Below are 15,570 nucleotides of genomic sequence, written 5' to 3' on the forward strand. Positions count from 1 at the left end.
GTGCTCACCCCGACCCAGGCTTTGAACTGTCAATCTTTCTGTCAGAAGAGATCTATTACTGCTGATGATTAGCCAGCTGTACTAAAGCCTGGCTATATTGAATTGCCTGTCTGCAAGAACATTGCCCAGGGGACACCCAGATGTTTGATGTTTTACCTTCCTTGTGGGAGGCTTCTCTCATGTCCCCGCATGGGGAGCTGAAGCTGACAGAGGGAGCTCACCCACTCTACCTGGATTTGAACTGCCGACCTGTCAATCAGCAGTCCTGCTGTTAGGCTCAAAAATAACCCTCAGTTGGGGTGATTCCACCATAAATATAGCAGAGTACTAGAAGTAAACTTCATAACAACCAGAAACTTACATGTGGTGAGCCAGAATAAGCTTCCACTCAACAGGGTGGCACAGGATTGTAGAGTCAAAACTTTAGGTTCAAAAGTATTTACTGAAGAAAAAAAATCCATAGATTATGGTGGATCTGTAAGTTGCCTTGAGACCCACTGGGGTTGAGAAAGGCGGAGTAAAAATGAAGTAAATAGATAAATAAATAAAAGGTTTTAGTGCTAACTAGCTTACTAAATCTCATCTTCTAAGAAGTAAAAAGGGTAAGTAAAAAACATATAAATGCAGTTACATTTTGCCTGGAGAGAGGCAAAATACATCCTCACTAGAAGAAGGAAGGGCAGAGAGAACAATGGTGGATGGCCGCATGGCCAAGCCCAGGGCAATCAAAATACCTTTAAAAAGGAAGTGACCTCACAGAGATTCCACTGAAACATCTTCAAAGGGGGAGGAGACAGCGACAAGGAGGAAGAGCAAAGACAAAAGCCCCTTCTGGGAAAAGAAAACATGCATAGGAATGTGTGAGGGAGGAATCCCTCAGTCTAATCTTATCTCTAGTCTAGCTACTCATTGAGGTCTGGAGACTTGATGACACAAGAGACTTGTACAGTCCAGGGATGAAACCCAACATGCTGGCACAAGAGTTAACCATTTGTGCCACGGGGGCTCAAGGCACATAGTTTTTTTGTCATGCCAGAAGCGACATGATGTCTGTGAGATAATTGGCTGTCTACAGAGACGTTGCCCAGGGGACACCTGGATGTGTTAGCAGGGAAGCTCCTCCCATGTCCCTGCAAGCTAGAGCTGACAGATGGGAGCTCACCTGGTCTCGCGGATTCAAACCAGCAACCTTCAGGTCAGCAACCCAACCTTCAGGTCAGCAGTTCAGCCGGCACAAGGGTTTAACCCATTGCATAATCAAGAGCTCCTCCTATCAAGGTGGGAAGCCAATTGTTGGGGAGTGGGAGTGGGAAGAGGCACAGAAGCGGGGGTCAGGACGCAACTGGGGAGATGGAGAAGGGGGGGAAGAGTAGAGGTTTAAGAGGCGAAAGGGAAAGGATGAGCCCAGAATGAGTGGTGGGGAGGGATGGGGGGCAGTGGTTCTCAATCTAGTGTCCCCAGATGTTTTTGGCCTACAACTCCCAGAAATCCCAGCCAGTTGACCAAAACCAATGTTGGATATCATCCTGGACTACACAAGTCTCATCTATTAGCTATGTAGTGGATAAGTTAGAATAAGGGAAACCTCTCTCTATATCCCATGCATGCCTAGATAGGCCTTTGCTGGTTTCTCTCTTCTGTCCTGTTTACATCCACTCTCCTCACCTTGTTGTTTTAGCAAAGTGATTCTTCAGGGATGAGGCAACTTCTTCTATTTTGATTGGAATATTTATTGCCCCAAAGGCTCGGACCATGCGGTCGTAGCCATATCTCTCCCTCCTTTGTCTTCTGCATGAGAAGGACACATTTTGCCACTCTCCTGGCAAAATGTAGCTATTTAGATATTCTTTGTTATTTTTACCTGCTTACCTTCCTTAGTGCTAGCTTAGAGAGCTAGTTAGCTCCAAAACATTTTCTATCCACAATGGATTTCTTTTTACCTCAATAAATGCTTTTTTGAGCCCCGGTGGCGAAGTGTGTTAAAGTACTGAGCTGCTGAACTTGCAGACCGAAAGGTGCCAGGTTCAAATCCTGGGAGCAGATTGAGCGCCCGCTATTAGCTCCAGCTCCTGCCAACCTAGCAGTTCAAAAACATGCAAATATGAGTAGATCAATAGGTACTGCTCTGGTGGGAAGGTAATGGCGCTCCATGCAGTCATGTCTATAGCCACATGACCTTGGAGGTGTCTATGGACAACGCCGGCTCTTCGGCTTAGAAATGGAGATGAGCACCAATCCCCAGAGTCAGACTTGACTGGACTTAACGTCAGGAGAAAACCTTTAGCTTTATTTACCAGCAACCTCACAACCTCTGAGGATGCCTGCCATAGATGTGGGCGAAACGTCAGGAGATAATACTTCTGGAAAATGGCCAGACAGCCCGGAAAACACACAACAATGCAGCTTACCAGCTGTTAGGATTTTAGTTAGCTCCAAAACCTTTTCTATCCACAATGGATTTCTTTTTACCTCAATAAATATTTTTGAACTTTTAAGCTGACTTTGCAATCCTTTGCCATCCTGAAGAACAAAGGCTTTCTCTAAACTCACCTCACGTAAGTTTCCTGCTGGTTTGGATGCATGCTTCTGCACTCTGCTATTTTCTTGGAAATCTGCCTCACAAAATAGGGTCATTTTGAGCCTGACAGCTGGCAGATTCTCAACAAGTTGACCAGCTGTTAGGATTGTTGGAAGTTGAAGGCCAAAACCAGCTTGAGAACCACTGCCTTGGGGAGGGAAGATTCCCAGCAGTAAATTAAGAACAACACTCAGAAAACAGGGGAATTCAAGACAGGAAACCATCAGGGCCAGTTAACACCTCCCAACAAAGGATTTCCCCACGCAGGTAGCAGCCAGACTTTGATTCTGCAAGGTAATGCACTGCTAATCAAGGTGGCCAGTTGCAACATTCACACTTGGCTCAAGAAGATCAGAGTTCTTTCTCCCATCCTGGACATGCCACAGATATGTGTTGTCGAAGGCTTTCATGGCTGGGATCACAGGGTTGTTGTATGTCTTTTGGGCTGTGTGGCACTTGTCACACCCTGGACTCTCTACAGATATATATATATATATATATATATTTACCTTCCTTGCCTAGTTTTTCCATGCCTCACAACCTCTGAGGATGCCTGCCATAGATGTGGGCGAAACGGCAGGAGAGAATACTTCTGGAACATGGCCACACATCCCGAAAGACATACAATAACCCTATTCCACAGATATATAAATCTCACTTGCCAAGTTTTCCAATATAACTCACAACCTCTGAGGGTGCCGGCCATAGATGTGGGTGAAACGTCAGAAGACAATGCTTCTGGAACATGGGCAGAAAGCCCGGAAAACACACAACAACGCAGCTTACCAGCTGTTAGGATTTCTGGAGGTTGAAGGCCAAAAACACCTGGAGACCCACAGCTTGAGAATCACTGCCTTGGGGAGGGAAGATTCCCAGCAGCGCTTCAGGACCCAACTTTGGGAAAGCAAGAGAGGAAAGGAAAGAGGGCGGCTGTGGTTGGAAGGGGCGTGCCTGGAAGCGGAAGGCCCCGCCCTTGCCGTGACGTCACCCGCGTGTCCCCGCCCCCCGCCACGTGCGTATAAGAAGCGCTCCTCGAGGCCGGAGTCTCCGTCGTCGGGCTTTTCTCCCGCTTCGCTTCGCCATGAGCAGCTACGCGCTGGAGCCGCTGGGCGCGCCGCCCTCGTCGTCCTACCGGCGTGTGGCGGAGAGCCGCACCACCTTCACCCGGGCCAGCCTCTCGCCTTCCAGCAGCGGGTTCCGCTCCCAGTCCTGGTCCCGCAGCGCGCCCAGCTCGGCGGCGTCGGTCACCCTTCGCAGTAGCGGCGGGGGCGGCGGCGGCGCGGCGATGATGATGCGCGGCTCCTTCGGCTCGGCGTCGGAGAGCCTCGAGCTGAGCCAGGCGTCCCTCTTCAACGGCGTCTCCTCCCTGGAAGGCGGGAAGCGCTCCAACGAGAAGGAGCAGCTGCAGGGCCTGAACGACCGCTTCGCCGGCTACATCGAGAAGGTGCACTCGCTGGAGCAGCAGAACCAGGCGCTGGAGGCGGAGATCGCGGCGCTGCGGGCGAGGCAGAGCGGGCGCTCCGAGCTGGGCGAGGCCTTCGAGGCGGAGCTGCGCGAGCTGCGGGCGGCGCTGGAAGCCACCGGGAGGCAGAAGGCGGCGCTGGCCTTGGAGGCCGAGCGCCTGGAGGAGGACGTGCAGCGCCTCAAGGAGCGCTTCGAGGACGAGGCGCGGCTCCGCGACGACACCGAGGCGCTCATCCGCGCCCTGCGCCACGACGTGGAGGAGTCCTCCCGCGCCCAGGCCGAGCTGGGGAAGAAGGCGCTGGCGCTGCAGGACGAGGTGGCCTTCCTCCGCGGGAGCCACGAGGAGGAGGTGGCCGAGCTGCTGGCCCAGGCCCAGGCCTCCTCCCGCCTGGCCGCCGCCGAGCGCCACGACGCCTTCCTCCGCAGCGACCTGGCCGCCGCGCTGAAGGAGATCCGCGCCCAGCTCGAGGGCCACTCCGGCCACAACCTGGCCCAGGCCGAGGAGTGGTTCCGCGGGCGCTACGCCCAGCTCTCCCAGGCCGCCGAGCAGAACAAGGAGGCCCTCCGCGCCGCCAAGGACGAGATCGCCGAGTACCGCCGGCAGCTGCAGGCCAAGAGCGTCGAGCTGGAGGCCGTGCGCGGCACCAAGGAGTCCCTCGAGAGGCAGATCTGCGACGTCGAGGAGCGGCACGGGCAGGACCTGGGCACCTATCAGGTGAGCGCACGGGAGGGGAGGGGTCTCCAGAGTAGGCCTGCGCCCACCTCGGCCCTCGGGGTGTTTCGGACTTCAACTCCCATCATTCCTAACAGTCCCGGGCCCTTCCTTTGCCCCCTCGGCCCTTAACCGCCTCTAAAGGTAGGCACTGTTCTTCCCCGCCCTTTTTTGTGTGCACGCCCCCTCCCCTATTAGCCACGCCCCCATCTCGGCCCTACTGCAGTTGCTTTAGGCATCTTTACCCATGCGCCCTTCTTGCTCGCTCAGGAAGCTTGGGAGTCCCATATTGCAAAGCTGTTACTGAAGCCCTTGGTTTGATCTTAGCCCTTTCCAAAGTTTTGGTCCACCAGAAGTTTGGGACTTCAACTCCCAGAGGCCCCCAGCTCTCCTGGACGATTGAGGATTTCAGGAAATTGAAGTCCTCCAAGTAACTGAGAGCTTATTTGCTTTGTTGCCCATGTTCAGCACCTTGGAGAGCTCTTTTGAGGGCTCAGGCTTAACTTGGTTTGCGGCCAGAGTTCAGCACCTTGGAGAGCTCTCCTCCAATCTAGGTTGTCATTACTTTGTGCTCAGGGTTCAGCACCTTGGAGAGCTCTCCTCCAATCTAGGTTGTCATTACTTTGTGCTCAGGGTTCAGCACCTTGGAGAGCTCTTTTTAAAATATTCACTTTGAACTGACCTCACAGCTAAGTGTTAACACAGGCATGGGCAAACTTTGACCCCCTAGGTGTTTTGAACTTCAACTCCCACAATCCTACCACCCAATAGGCTATTAAGAATTGGAGTTGAAATCCAAAATCCTTAGGAGGGCTGAAGTTGGCCCAGGCCTCACCAGTGGCTTCCCTTGCTTCCCGAACACTCAGGAAATTCTGCAACGTATCTGCTGATTCCACACTGTAGAAGGAACACCAACTTGAACTGTGCCTGGCTCCAGGCCATGGCATCCTTAGACTTGACTTATTACAGCATAAGTTGGAGGTTTTCAATCTCAAGCTGTCCTCCTCCAAGTTTTTTGGAATTCAGCTCCCACAATTATTATTATTATAAAGGATTCCCCTAGGCAGTAAGCAGCTGGACCTAAATAATAATAATAATAAACTTTATTTATAAATCACCCTATCTCCTCAAAGGGATTCAGGCGGTTTCCAACATATAGCAACCATTCAATGCCTAAAGAAAAACCATACATACAGTTTACATCAAGACAAGGCACATTAGACAATATAAACAACTTAAATGTAACATAAACAAAATGAAAAAAATGACTAAAATTAAAATATATCTTTTTAAATCATAAAATATAAAAATCTGATAAAACACATTAAAAATAAATATATATTAAAAACAGAGTATATCCAAACTCCAACAGGCGAGGTTCAGGAGACCTTGAAGCTGAAAGGCTATTGGTTGCTAATCAAGGTGGCCAATTAAAACATTCACACCGGCCTCCAACAGGTAAGAGTTTTTTCTCCCACCCTAGACAGTCCACAGATAGATAAACCCCACTTGTCAGGAGCCATTCCAAATGTCATCTGTAATTGTTCATTATTGCACTGAGATATCAATTTGTTGCAGTGGGAATCACTGTGCAAACACTTAAACCCACAACCAGAATCTAACTTTCTTCCTGAAGGTCTGGAGCAGGGCAGAAGCAGGCCATCAAGGTGAGAGCGTCCTTCTCATATGTGTTCTCCTGCATCTACATTGCAGAATGAATCAATGGCTCAAGGCAATGGGATCTTGGAGGTTGTAGTTTCACAAGGTCTGCCCTGGCAGTTTTGATGCCTCACCAAACTACGGCTCCCAGGAACCCATAGCCTGAGCCTTGACAGTTCAAATCAGATCAGCCTACATTCATTTTGCTGGCTGTCCTGCAGGAATCTGAGGAGGACGAGGCCCAGAATGTATTGGATTGCAAGTTCCAGCAGCCTTCTCAAAGTGCAGTTAAGGATGATGGGTTTGAGGTGTGGGGATAATGGGTGGGGTCTTTAAGCTTGGTTGTTGTCCAACTCCAAAGTCTGGGGGTTCTCTTTAAGGAAAGGAAGACAAAGACGGAAGCAGTGGGCTTCCTGTGTTTCTTCCAAACGCAGAGGGAGATCTCACTTGCAAGCTGCATGGGTTTGAGTGGGTGGCAGAAGCATTTGCTATTCCGAAAATGGCAGTGTGCCATTAGCCGACAAAGAACACACCCCTCAAAAAAGGGAGAGGAAATGCCTCAGATGACAAAGCATTTCTGGGCTTCTCAAACCACAACTTTGATACTTATTAACACAGAAAGAATAGGGATAAAAAGAAAAGTGGCTTGGACCTCTTTCAGCAAGGTTTTTTTTAGAACTAAAATGAAAAGCCAGGTCGGGTAAGCATTGTGTGGGCCCTCTAAGGCAAAAGATAGGGGTCAAGTGGCTACATTGCCTGCCGTGCAGGAACAGGAATGCCCTTGAATCTGAGGACACCTTACTTTCAGACTCGGAGTTAGACAGAGCCACTCAGGGAAGGGAATGAGAGAAGTGGGCTGAAAGATCTGAGAGAAGAGAAAGAGAGATCTCCCCCAATGCCTTTTAAGGAGCGATCTCACAGCAGAGAGTGGGATAAAGGGTTCCTACCTGCAGCAATGCACTTTTCTGAATGACAAGAGGGCAGAAAAAGGCATATTTTTTTGGATTTCTTTCCATGTGAATCACAGCTTTCCATTTCTAGGCATTTCTCCACAAAGAAAAGGGAGCGTGACTTGCAACTGAAGGTTTGCAGCCCCAGAAAGGCTTTTCCCTGCAATCAATTGGTATAAGAGCCAGCAATATTAAAGCGGGCTGTGAAAAAGTGGCCTGCCAAAAAGTACAGTTCAGAAAGTTCTGGTTTTTTGCAGTTCTCCTGAGTCACTCCTCAGCAATCCTGTTGCAGTAGGGCGGATACATTGCAGAATTGGCACTGGAGTGATGAAGGATAGGGACAAAAAGAAGCCACTGCTAAAACAGATTGCACCAATGCTATTCTTTTTTAGGATTATGAATATAGTTTGGTTCAAGAAGCACTTATCTCTCTGGATAACAAAATCTGTGGATACTCAGATCCCAGTACATATAATAATGCAGTAAATTGGCATCCCCTATAAAATGGTACAATCAAGGTTTGCTTTTTAATGTGTGTGTGTTTGTGTATATGTATATATTATATATTTCAAGGCATGAATTGTGGAATCCCTGGATGTATACTCCATCGATATGGAGGACCAACATTATTGCCTTGTCTACAAACCTAAATATGTTCAAATAGCAGTAAAATATGCAATTTCAAATGGAAACTGTAATCATGAAAATCAGTTGCATTATTCAGCATGACATGATACACAGTTTCTGCCAAACAACATTAACATTTCTGGAGTGCCTTATTTATGGTGATTAGTAATGATCATTAGTTTCTATCTGTTGTTTTGATCATGATTATCATCATTATTACTACAAAGTCATTTCATAAAGAGGTTTTTTTCTCCCTACAGCGAGAGGAGTCTGAGTCAGGATGGAATTCTGCAGGATGAGTCATCACAATATGTAACTCTATACTGTAGAGAAAGTCCATCCGCTTGCCGGACAGTAATTGCTCTTATCACCAACAAGAAATGGCTAGAGTTGCTATAAAATGCACTCACTATTTTGCAGCAGTGCCTAGTGAATGTCCGCAATGCAGAAAGTGTTTTCTGCTGAGCAGATCTCCAAACAGTGCTGCCGAATGCAAAAGGCATTCTCACAGCTTCTCCCAACATTTCTCAAGTATTCTGTTACTGGCAATATACAATATATAGTTGAAAGATCTCACCTGCAATAATGCCACAACCTTGGGGGGGTTATTTTTGTGATTGTGAATGCCATAGGAACACACCTTTGCATCGAATTACCTTTGGCAAGGAGAACAATAAGGCCGGTTGAGGGCAAAATTGCAACCTCAGGAGAAAGGTCATTCTGCCAAGTGTGCTCCAGAGCTCTGCAATGCAGAACTGGCTGATGCCAGGAGATTATACAAACACAACTCTTCTAACATTCCTACTAACAAATAACTTGCGCACTGCAGAATCATATTGGATGGTAAGTACAGAGCAAAACTTCTGGAATTTCAAACAAAATATATACTGAAAAAGTTAAAAACTATGCCAGAGTTGTTCTGCCATGCAAACATGAAGCCCAATTAATTCAATATGACTTACCAGAAGCAGCCTATTGAATGGCAGATCCTGCATCAAAGAGAATAATATATTTTGTTTGTGCAGAGATTTATTCCCTGAGCATTGGTCCTGATGGAAAGTGCTTCTCATAGACAGAAAAAAAGCCAGTAGCCCCTGATACTTTCACTGATACTTTCACATTTCACACTGAGCTAAACTCAGCAGAATTTGAGTATAGGTGTTATGAATGCAGTCCTGGGCATGAACCAAATGCAATAGTGAAGATACATACTCAGTTGCTGATTCTTCTCCAACTACTACTCTTGACATTCCCAGAAAACTACAAGCAATGAGAGACTAAGAAAAAAATGCATAAGCAAGCTCATACTGTGCAACTTCTGAGTTATGGACAATCAATGGAGCCCAGTCAGGATGATATCTAACTGGGAGTATACTGTAAAATGAATGCAGATTTGACTTCACTTCAACTGCTTTGACTCAAGGGTGTGGAACCATGGGAGCTGTTGGCCTTCTCCGCCAAAGAGTGATGGGGCTTCACCGAATTCGAACTCCCATGACTCCATAGCATTGAACCATGGCAGTCAAAGCAGTGTCAAACTACATTCACACCCTTTTGTCATTTTTGCCATTTGTTAGATCTCCCTCATATCAATATTCCCTCACCGAAGGCTTTACTCCTTGCTTCTTTCTCTTGACTACACTAATGGACCATGTGTGTCTCATTTGCAGGACACGATCCAGCAGCTAGAAAACGAGCTGAGAGGAACCAAATGGGAAATGGCTCGCCACTTGAGGGAGTACCAGGACCTCCTCAATGTCAAGATGGCTCTCGACATTGAAATTGCCGCATACAGGTACGGGAGACACAGGGCCGGTGTGGCGGATGTGGGAATTGCAATGCAGATGCCTTTGGTTCCGACAGCAGCAACGGCAGCAACTTCCCTCCAGCTCACAAAACAAAAACAAGCTATCTTTAGAGCCCTGCATGATTTCTCTTGAGTTTTTTGAAAGACAATCTCCTAGCTTCTTAATGCAAGGGTAACCGCTGAATACCTCTGCATGCTTTTGCAGAATTTGACACATACAGAGCTCCTGTATTCAGTTGTCAGAAATAGCACAGCTGAGTACAGCTATATTTGTCTCACCTTTTCAGCTTTGCTTTACATTTTTGAGCCCCTTCCTTGCAGTTGCACTTCTTTAATATAAACAACAGCCTCAACAAACACACTTACTGAGTCTTGTTGATATGGGAAATAAGACAGCCACACTATCATTTGGAAATCAGAATGTCATGTTATACTTTCATGCATGAAAAGTTTGTGCTAAAATGCACACAACTGGCCATGCAGTTTTTAACACTATCTTGAAAGTTCAGACCAAGTCAAGTCTAACATTAAAGAACAAGAACGTAAAATTTCAGGCTCATATATCTATATCCCAATGTATGATTTCATAAATAAAGCTGGTTAGTACAGGCAGAAACAAAGCTCCAGGGAACATATACTTTGCATGACTTTTTGGTGCCATCAGAAGCTCCTGATGCCCCAGTTCCAAAAAACCCTTGGATGTTTAAGGTTTTGTCACTCCTGGGGACCACAATTTGGGGATTCAGGGCTCCAGGGCTTCAAAATCAATAACAGAAGTGGAATTCCAGTCATCCTAGTTCTTGTTTTCCCCGACTGCATTTTTGTGTTTGTTTTAACCAAAAAGGTATACCAAATTCCCCAATTTCACAGGGACAATCTCAATTAATAATCTGTCCTCCGATTTTTTTCAGCTGCTTTTAAAATGTCCCCATTGCTCTCTCCTCCTCCAACTTTTGTACTCTGCTCATTATAATTAGTGCAAACAGAGATAAAAATGCAAATGTTTGCTTCCAGTTTGCTTCCTTTCTCATTAAACTCAGGCAAAAGCAACCTGCTGCAGTCTCTCCTAGCTTGCTTTTCCCCTACATTTTTATCGTCTTGACCATATATTATCATCTTGATCACATTTTCTGTTTTTCATCTATGAGATGCTGAAAAATATGAGAAGATGCTGATTTAGTTATCATTGCTTCAAAATATGTCCTAGTGTTTCTTTTTAGTGCCAATTGATCTGTTTTTGAGTCTGGGCTTGGTAGTATTGCACTCTAGGCCTGGAAACACCTACGACCAGTGCACCACACAAGAGTCCAGGAATATAAGCAAACAGTTTATTGTAAAAATGTATTAATAGCATATAAAATCAGGAATAAAAAACAAAGATATATAATCCAAAAAGATTTAGCAAGAGAACCAAACAATAATCCAAATAACTCATAAAGTTCCAAAGGTGACAAAGTCCAGGAACAGCCAGGAATCACAGACAGAGCATAAGTCCACAACCAAGAAGATATAACTAGTAAGACTTGAACAGGAGTACATGAACAGGAACATAGAAAACTTCCAGGATATATTAAATCCAAAATCAAAGCTTGACTGGAATGAGAAACAAGAGAACTCAGGCTTAGCTTTCACTCTAATGCAGTGTTGCCTGAACTGACCTTAAGGTAAACGACTTATTGCTTAATAGATACCCATGAAATCATTCTGTTTACCATGAATTTCTTTCACCACTTTCCCACATAATCTTTCTGAACAATGCAATCTATTTCATCTCTGATTTGTAAATGAAGACTTTTGTTGATTTCCGTAGCTTCAGGTGGGTTCCCATGAGAACCCTCCTCATCACTCAGCTCTTCACTCAGTTGCTTACCTGCTGTTGCTGCTTCTAACTCCCCTGAATGCCCTTGAGGCCCTGCACTTTCTGAGCTATTTTTCTCACAGAGAGAACCATCATTTCCCAGACTTGAGGCCCCATTACTTTGTGCCACAGGAAAGCTCACAATCCTCTCTGAATCATCCTCAAGAAAGCTCACAATCCTCTCTAAATAATCAGTTAAACCATCAGCTTCTGCTGACTGAACTACAACAGGTAGCACATTTTTAAATGTAAATTGTTTAGAAAACCACCTACCAAGCAATATCTGAAATTGCTGAAATCAATAGGTTGTACATTGTAAGAATTTCCTTGAATCTCTTTCTCTGGAATTTAGTTAAAATGCAATGCATCTCATATATGTAACGACTTTGTAAAGTCATCCCATTTTAAAGATATGTAAACATTATAATGTTGCAACCACTCTCAACAATCCCAGTCCTGGAAGTCTGCCTGTTCAAAAAAAATGTCCAACGAATGGTGAGAATTAAAATGAAGCAAATCATTGTAGACCATATTCATTGTCAAGCCCTTGCTCCCAGGCCTATTGAACATGACAGACATGGTCATTTGGTTGCAAATTGGTCTGAAAAGAGAATGGAAGTGATTATGAGTTGCTGATGATGTGACAAAACCATCAATACTTCCAAAAGGGAAGAGAACAATCTCTCTAAGTGAGAGGCTTGCAACCTAATCAATCCCATTCTATAGTTGTCTATTGAGAAAAAAACTCCACTGAGTTCAATGAGGCTTATTCCTTGATAAGAGAATATAAGATCACAATTTACATTATCTCCCCATTCCTCTACATTTCCCCACACAAACTGAAAATTCTACAGTTTGTGGAATGATGTTTCATAAAATAAGTAATATTGTGTGTATGTGAAAGGGAAATCTTATCTTGATTTCCTTCCAATAGCTCAATGACCCCTGGCTGTTTTAGTATTCAGGTTGTTCCTTAGAGATACATCTTAATTTTCTTCTTATTTCACTAGGAAACTTCTTGAGGGTGAAGAGACAAGATTCAGTGCCTTCTCCGGCAGCATTACTGGGCCAACATTTACACACAGGCAACCTTCAGTCACAATAGCAAGTAGCAAAATCCAGAAATCCAAAGCTGAACCTCCAAAGCTCAAGGTCCAACATAAATTTGTAGAAGAAATCATTGAAGAAACCAAAGTTGAGGATGAGAAATCTGAACTGGATGAGGCCCTTGCAGCCATGGCTGAAGAGCTGGCAAGTGGAACAATGCCTGAGGAAGAGGAAGAGGAAGGAGAAGCTGTGGAAGAGGAAATAGTAGCAGAGGAAAAGGCTGAGGTCGAAGCAGCAGCCCCAGAAGCCGAAGAAGAAGGAGGAGAGGAAGAGGAGGAGGATGAAGAAGCAGAGGGAGATGCAAAATCCGATGAGGCAGAAGAAGGTGGCTCTGAAAAAGAAGAAGAAAAGAGTGACAAGGAGGAGGGCGAGGAAGAAGAGCAAGCTGCTGAGGAAGAAGGAGAGGGAGATGAAGCAGAGGGCAAGGAAGGAGAGGAGGCTGCAGAAGAAGGCGAGGAAGAGGTTGAGGAAACCATTGCAGCTGCCAAAGTAGAAAAGGCCAAAGCATCTCCACCCAAATCTCCTGTGGGAGATGCTAAGGAGAGTAAAAGTGGAGATCAGAAAGGAGAGGAAGCTGAGGAAGAGGAGAAAGCAGGCTCACCAGCAAAGGAAGGCTCTCCTGAGAAAGCAGGGACACCAGAAAAGGGGAGCACTCCAGATAAAGAGAAAGCTGGGACTCCAGAAAAGGCAGATTCCCCAAAGAAGGCTGGGACACCAGAAAAGGGATCTCCTGAAAAACCAGGCACTCCAGAGAAAGGATCCCCAGAGAAGGCAGGGACACCCGAAAAAGCAGGAACCCCAGAGAAGGCGGCTTCTCCAGAAAAAGGAGGGACTCCAGAAAAGGCAGGGACTCCAGAGAAAGCTTCTTCTCCAGTGAAAGCAGGGACTCCAGAGAAAGCAGCTTCTCCAGTAAAGGCAGGGACTCCTGAAAAGGCAGGGACTCCAGAGAAAGCAGCTTCTCCAGAGAAAGCAGCTTCTCCAGTAAAAGCAGGGACTCCAGAGAAAGCAGCTTCTCCAGAAAAGGCAGGGACTCCAGAGAAAGCAGCTTCTCCAGTGAAAGCAGTGACTGCAGAGAAAGCAGCTTCTCCACTGAAAGCAGGGACTCCGGAGAAAGCAGCTTCTCCGGAAAAGGCAGGGACCCCAGTGAAAGAAGAGGTTATCACTGTCACCAAGGTAGAAAAAGTTAGTGTAGAGAAAGAATCAAAGGGGGAAACGAAAGAAAAAAGTGAGAAAGCATCCAAGGAATCTACCAAAGAAGACATTGCCGTGAATGGAGAAGTGGAAGAGAAAGGAGAGAAGGGAAAGCAAGTTGAGGAGGAAGACAAAGGGGTGTTCACCAATGGCCTGGATGTGAGCCCCGTTGAGGAGAAGAAAGGGAAGAGTGAGGAGAAAGTTGTCGTAAGCAAAAAAGTAGAGAAAATCACAAGCGATGAGGGTGACGGGACCACTACATTTATTACAAAGTCTGTGACGGTCACACAGAAGACGGAAGAGCACGAGGAAAACGTTGCAGAGAAATTGGTGTCCACCAAGAAGGTAGAAAAGGTCACTTCTACACATGCCGTTATGAAAGAAGTTAAGGATAGCAATTAAGATAATCTTTTCCCCTTTCCCCTCTAAAGAGCTTAGGTCCGTGCAAAAGGTTAAGCCATATGACAGCTGCAAAATGCATGTAAGTGACGGCTTCTCAACAGAACGGGTTCTCTCGTGGAGTCTCCAGAAACACTCGACTTTCTTTTTTTCATTTCTTTTTGTGCACTACCCAGGGATCGGGAGAGGAATGCATGCAAATCCGACGTGCTCCCTCTGCAGAACTTGGGGAATTTCCAAATTTAAAAAAAAAATGCATGAGCTGTTATTCTTACAGAGGAACTTGCCGAATTTCCTAAGCTGCTGACGGGACACTTCTGAGGAACATCTTGAGATGTATTATGCAAAGAATCAACTGAGCCAAATACAAACAAACCATAACAAAAGAATGAATGAAAATGATAATAATACCCCCCAAACTCTCCCAGCCTTAAGCTATTTAATAATTATGTTTACCTCACTGGTGCAATGAAAGATGGATGTTTGTCCATGGGAGAACCTACCTTGACATGCACAGTACGCAACGTTTTGTTGTTTGATGTAAAGCAGTCACAGCTGTTCATGCTCAATAAAGGTCATATTGGAAACGTGCCTGCTTTCAGTTTTAGTTTCTCTCCTGACTCAGAGGTTTTGTCAATCGTTGCCTTTGCTAATGGGATGGCTGGGCTCACCCCATTACAATTGTAGAGAAGATGAAGAAATTCAGAAGGTATAAGGGCAAACACATATACATACCGTGTTTCCCCGAAAATAAGACAGTGTCTTATATTATTTTTTGCTCCCAAAGATGTGCTAGGTCTTATTTTCAAGGGATGTCTTATTTTTCCATGAAGAAGAATTCACATTTATTGTTGAACAAAAAGATGAACATTTATTATATATTGTACAGTAGTTGTCATCACAAATCGACATAACCAAACCAGACGAACTGTGACTCCTGTCAATAATTTTTTGTTACTACCATTATTTTCATGTACAACTGGTATGTACATTTATCAATCCTGCATGCTCTGGTGTTTTGTTTGGCGAGCGCTGGGCATGCTTCCAAACAAAACTTTGCTAGGTCTTACTTTCAGGGGAGGACTTATATTTAGCAATTCAGCAAAACCTCTGCTAGGTCTTATTTTTTGGGGATGTCTTATTTTCAGGGAAACAGGGTATATGTGAAAACAGATATTGCCTTGATTAAAAAGGGGAGTGGCACTGTATTTTAGTAAC

The 15,570-nt window shown here is 45.5% G+C and overlaps 2 protein-coding genes across 4 annotated transcripts in view; one reads left to right on the forward strand and one right to left on the reverse strand.

Annotated features, from left to right (window-relative positions):
- LOC134293409 (uncharacterized) overlaps positions 1 to 3,411 on the reverse strand; it is a 68,814-nt gene extending 65,403 nt beyond the window's left edge. For all 3 annotated transcript variants that reach the window (XR_010000380.1, XM_062960862.1, XM_062960863.1), the window contains exon 1: positions 3,365 to 3,411. The gene's annotated coding sequence lies outside the window, so the exon portion shown is untranslated. The remainder of the gene's footprint in view (positions 1 to 3,364) is intronic.
- Positions 3,412 to 3,613: 202 nt separating this feature from the next.
- nefm (neurofilament medium chain) lies at positions 3,614 to 14,943 on the forward strand. Its single transcript, XM_008119852.3, has 3 exons — positions 3,614 to 4,757; positions 9,661 to 9,785; positions 12,666 to 14,943. The coding sequence occupies exons 1-3, from the start codon at positions 3,660 to 3,662 to the stop codon at positions 14,353 to 14,355; spliced, it is 2,913 nt and encodes a 970-aa protein (XP_008118059.2). The 5' UTR covers positions 3,614 to 3,659; the 3' UTR covers positions 14,356 to 14,943.
- Positions 14,944 to 15,570: the final 627 nt, after the last annotated feature.

Source organism: Anolis carolinensis, unplaced genomic scaffold (assembly GCF_035594765.1).
Source record: "Anolis carolinensis isolate JA03-04 unplaced genomic scaffold, rAnoCar3.1.pri scaffold_8, whole genome shotgun sequence".
Taxonomy (NCBI): domain Eukaryota; kingdom Metazoa; phylum Chordata; class Lepidosauria; order Squamata; family Dactyloidae; genus Anolis; species Anolis carolinensis.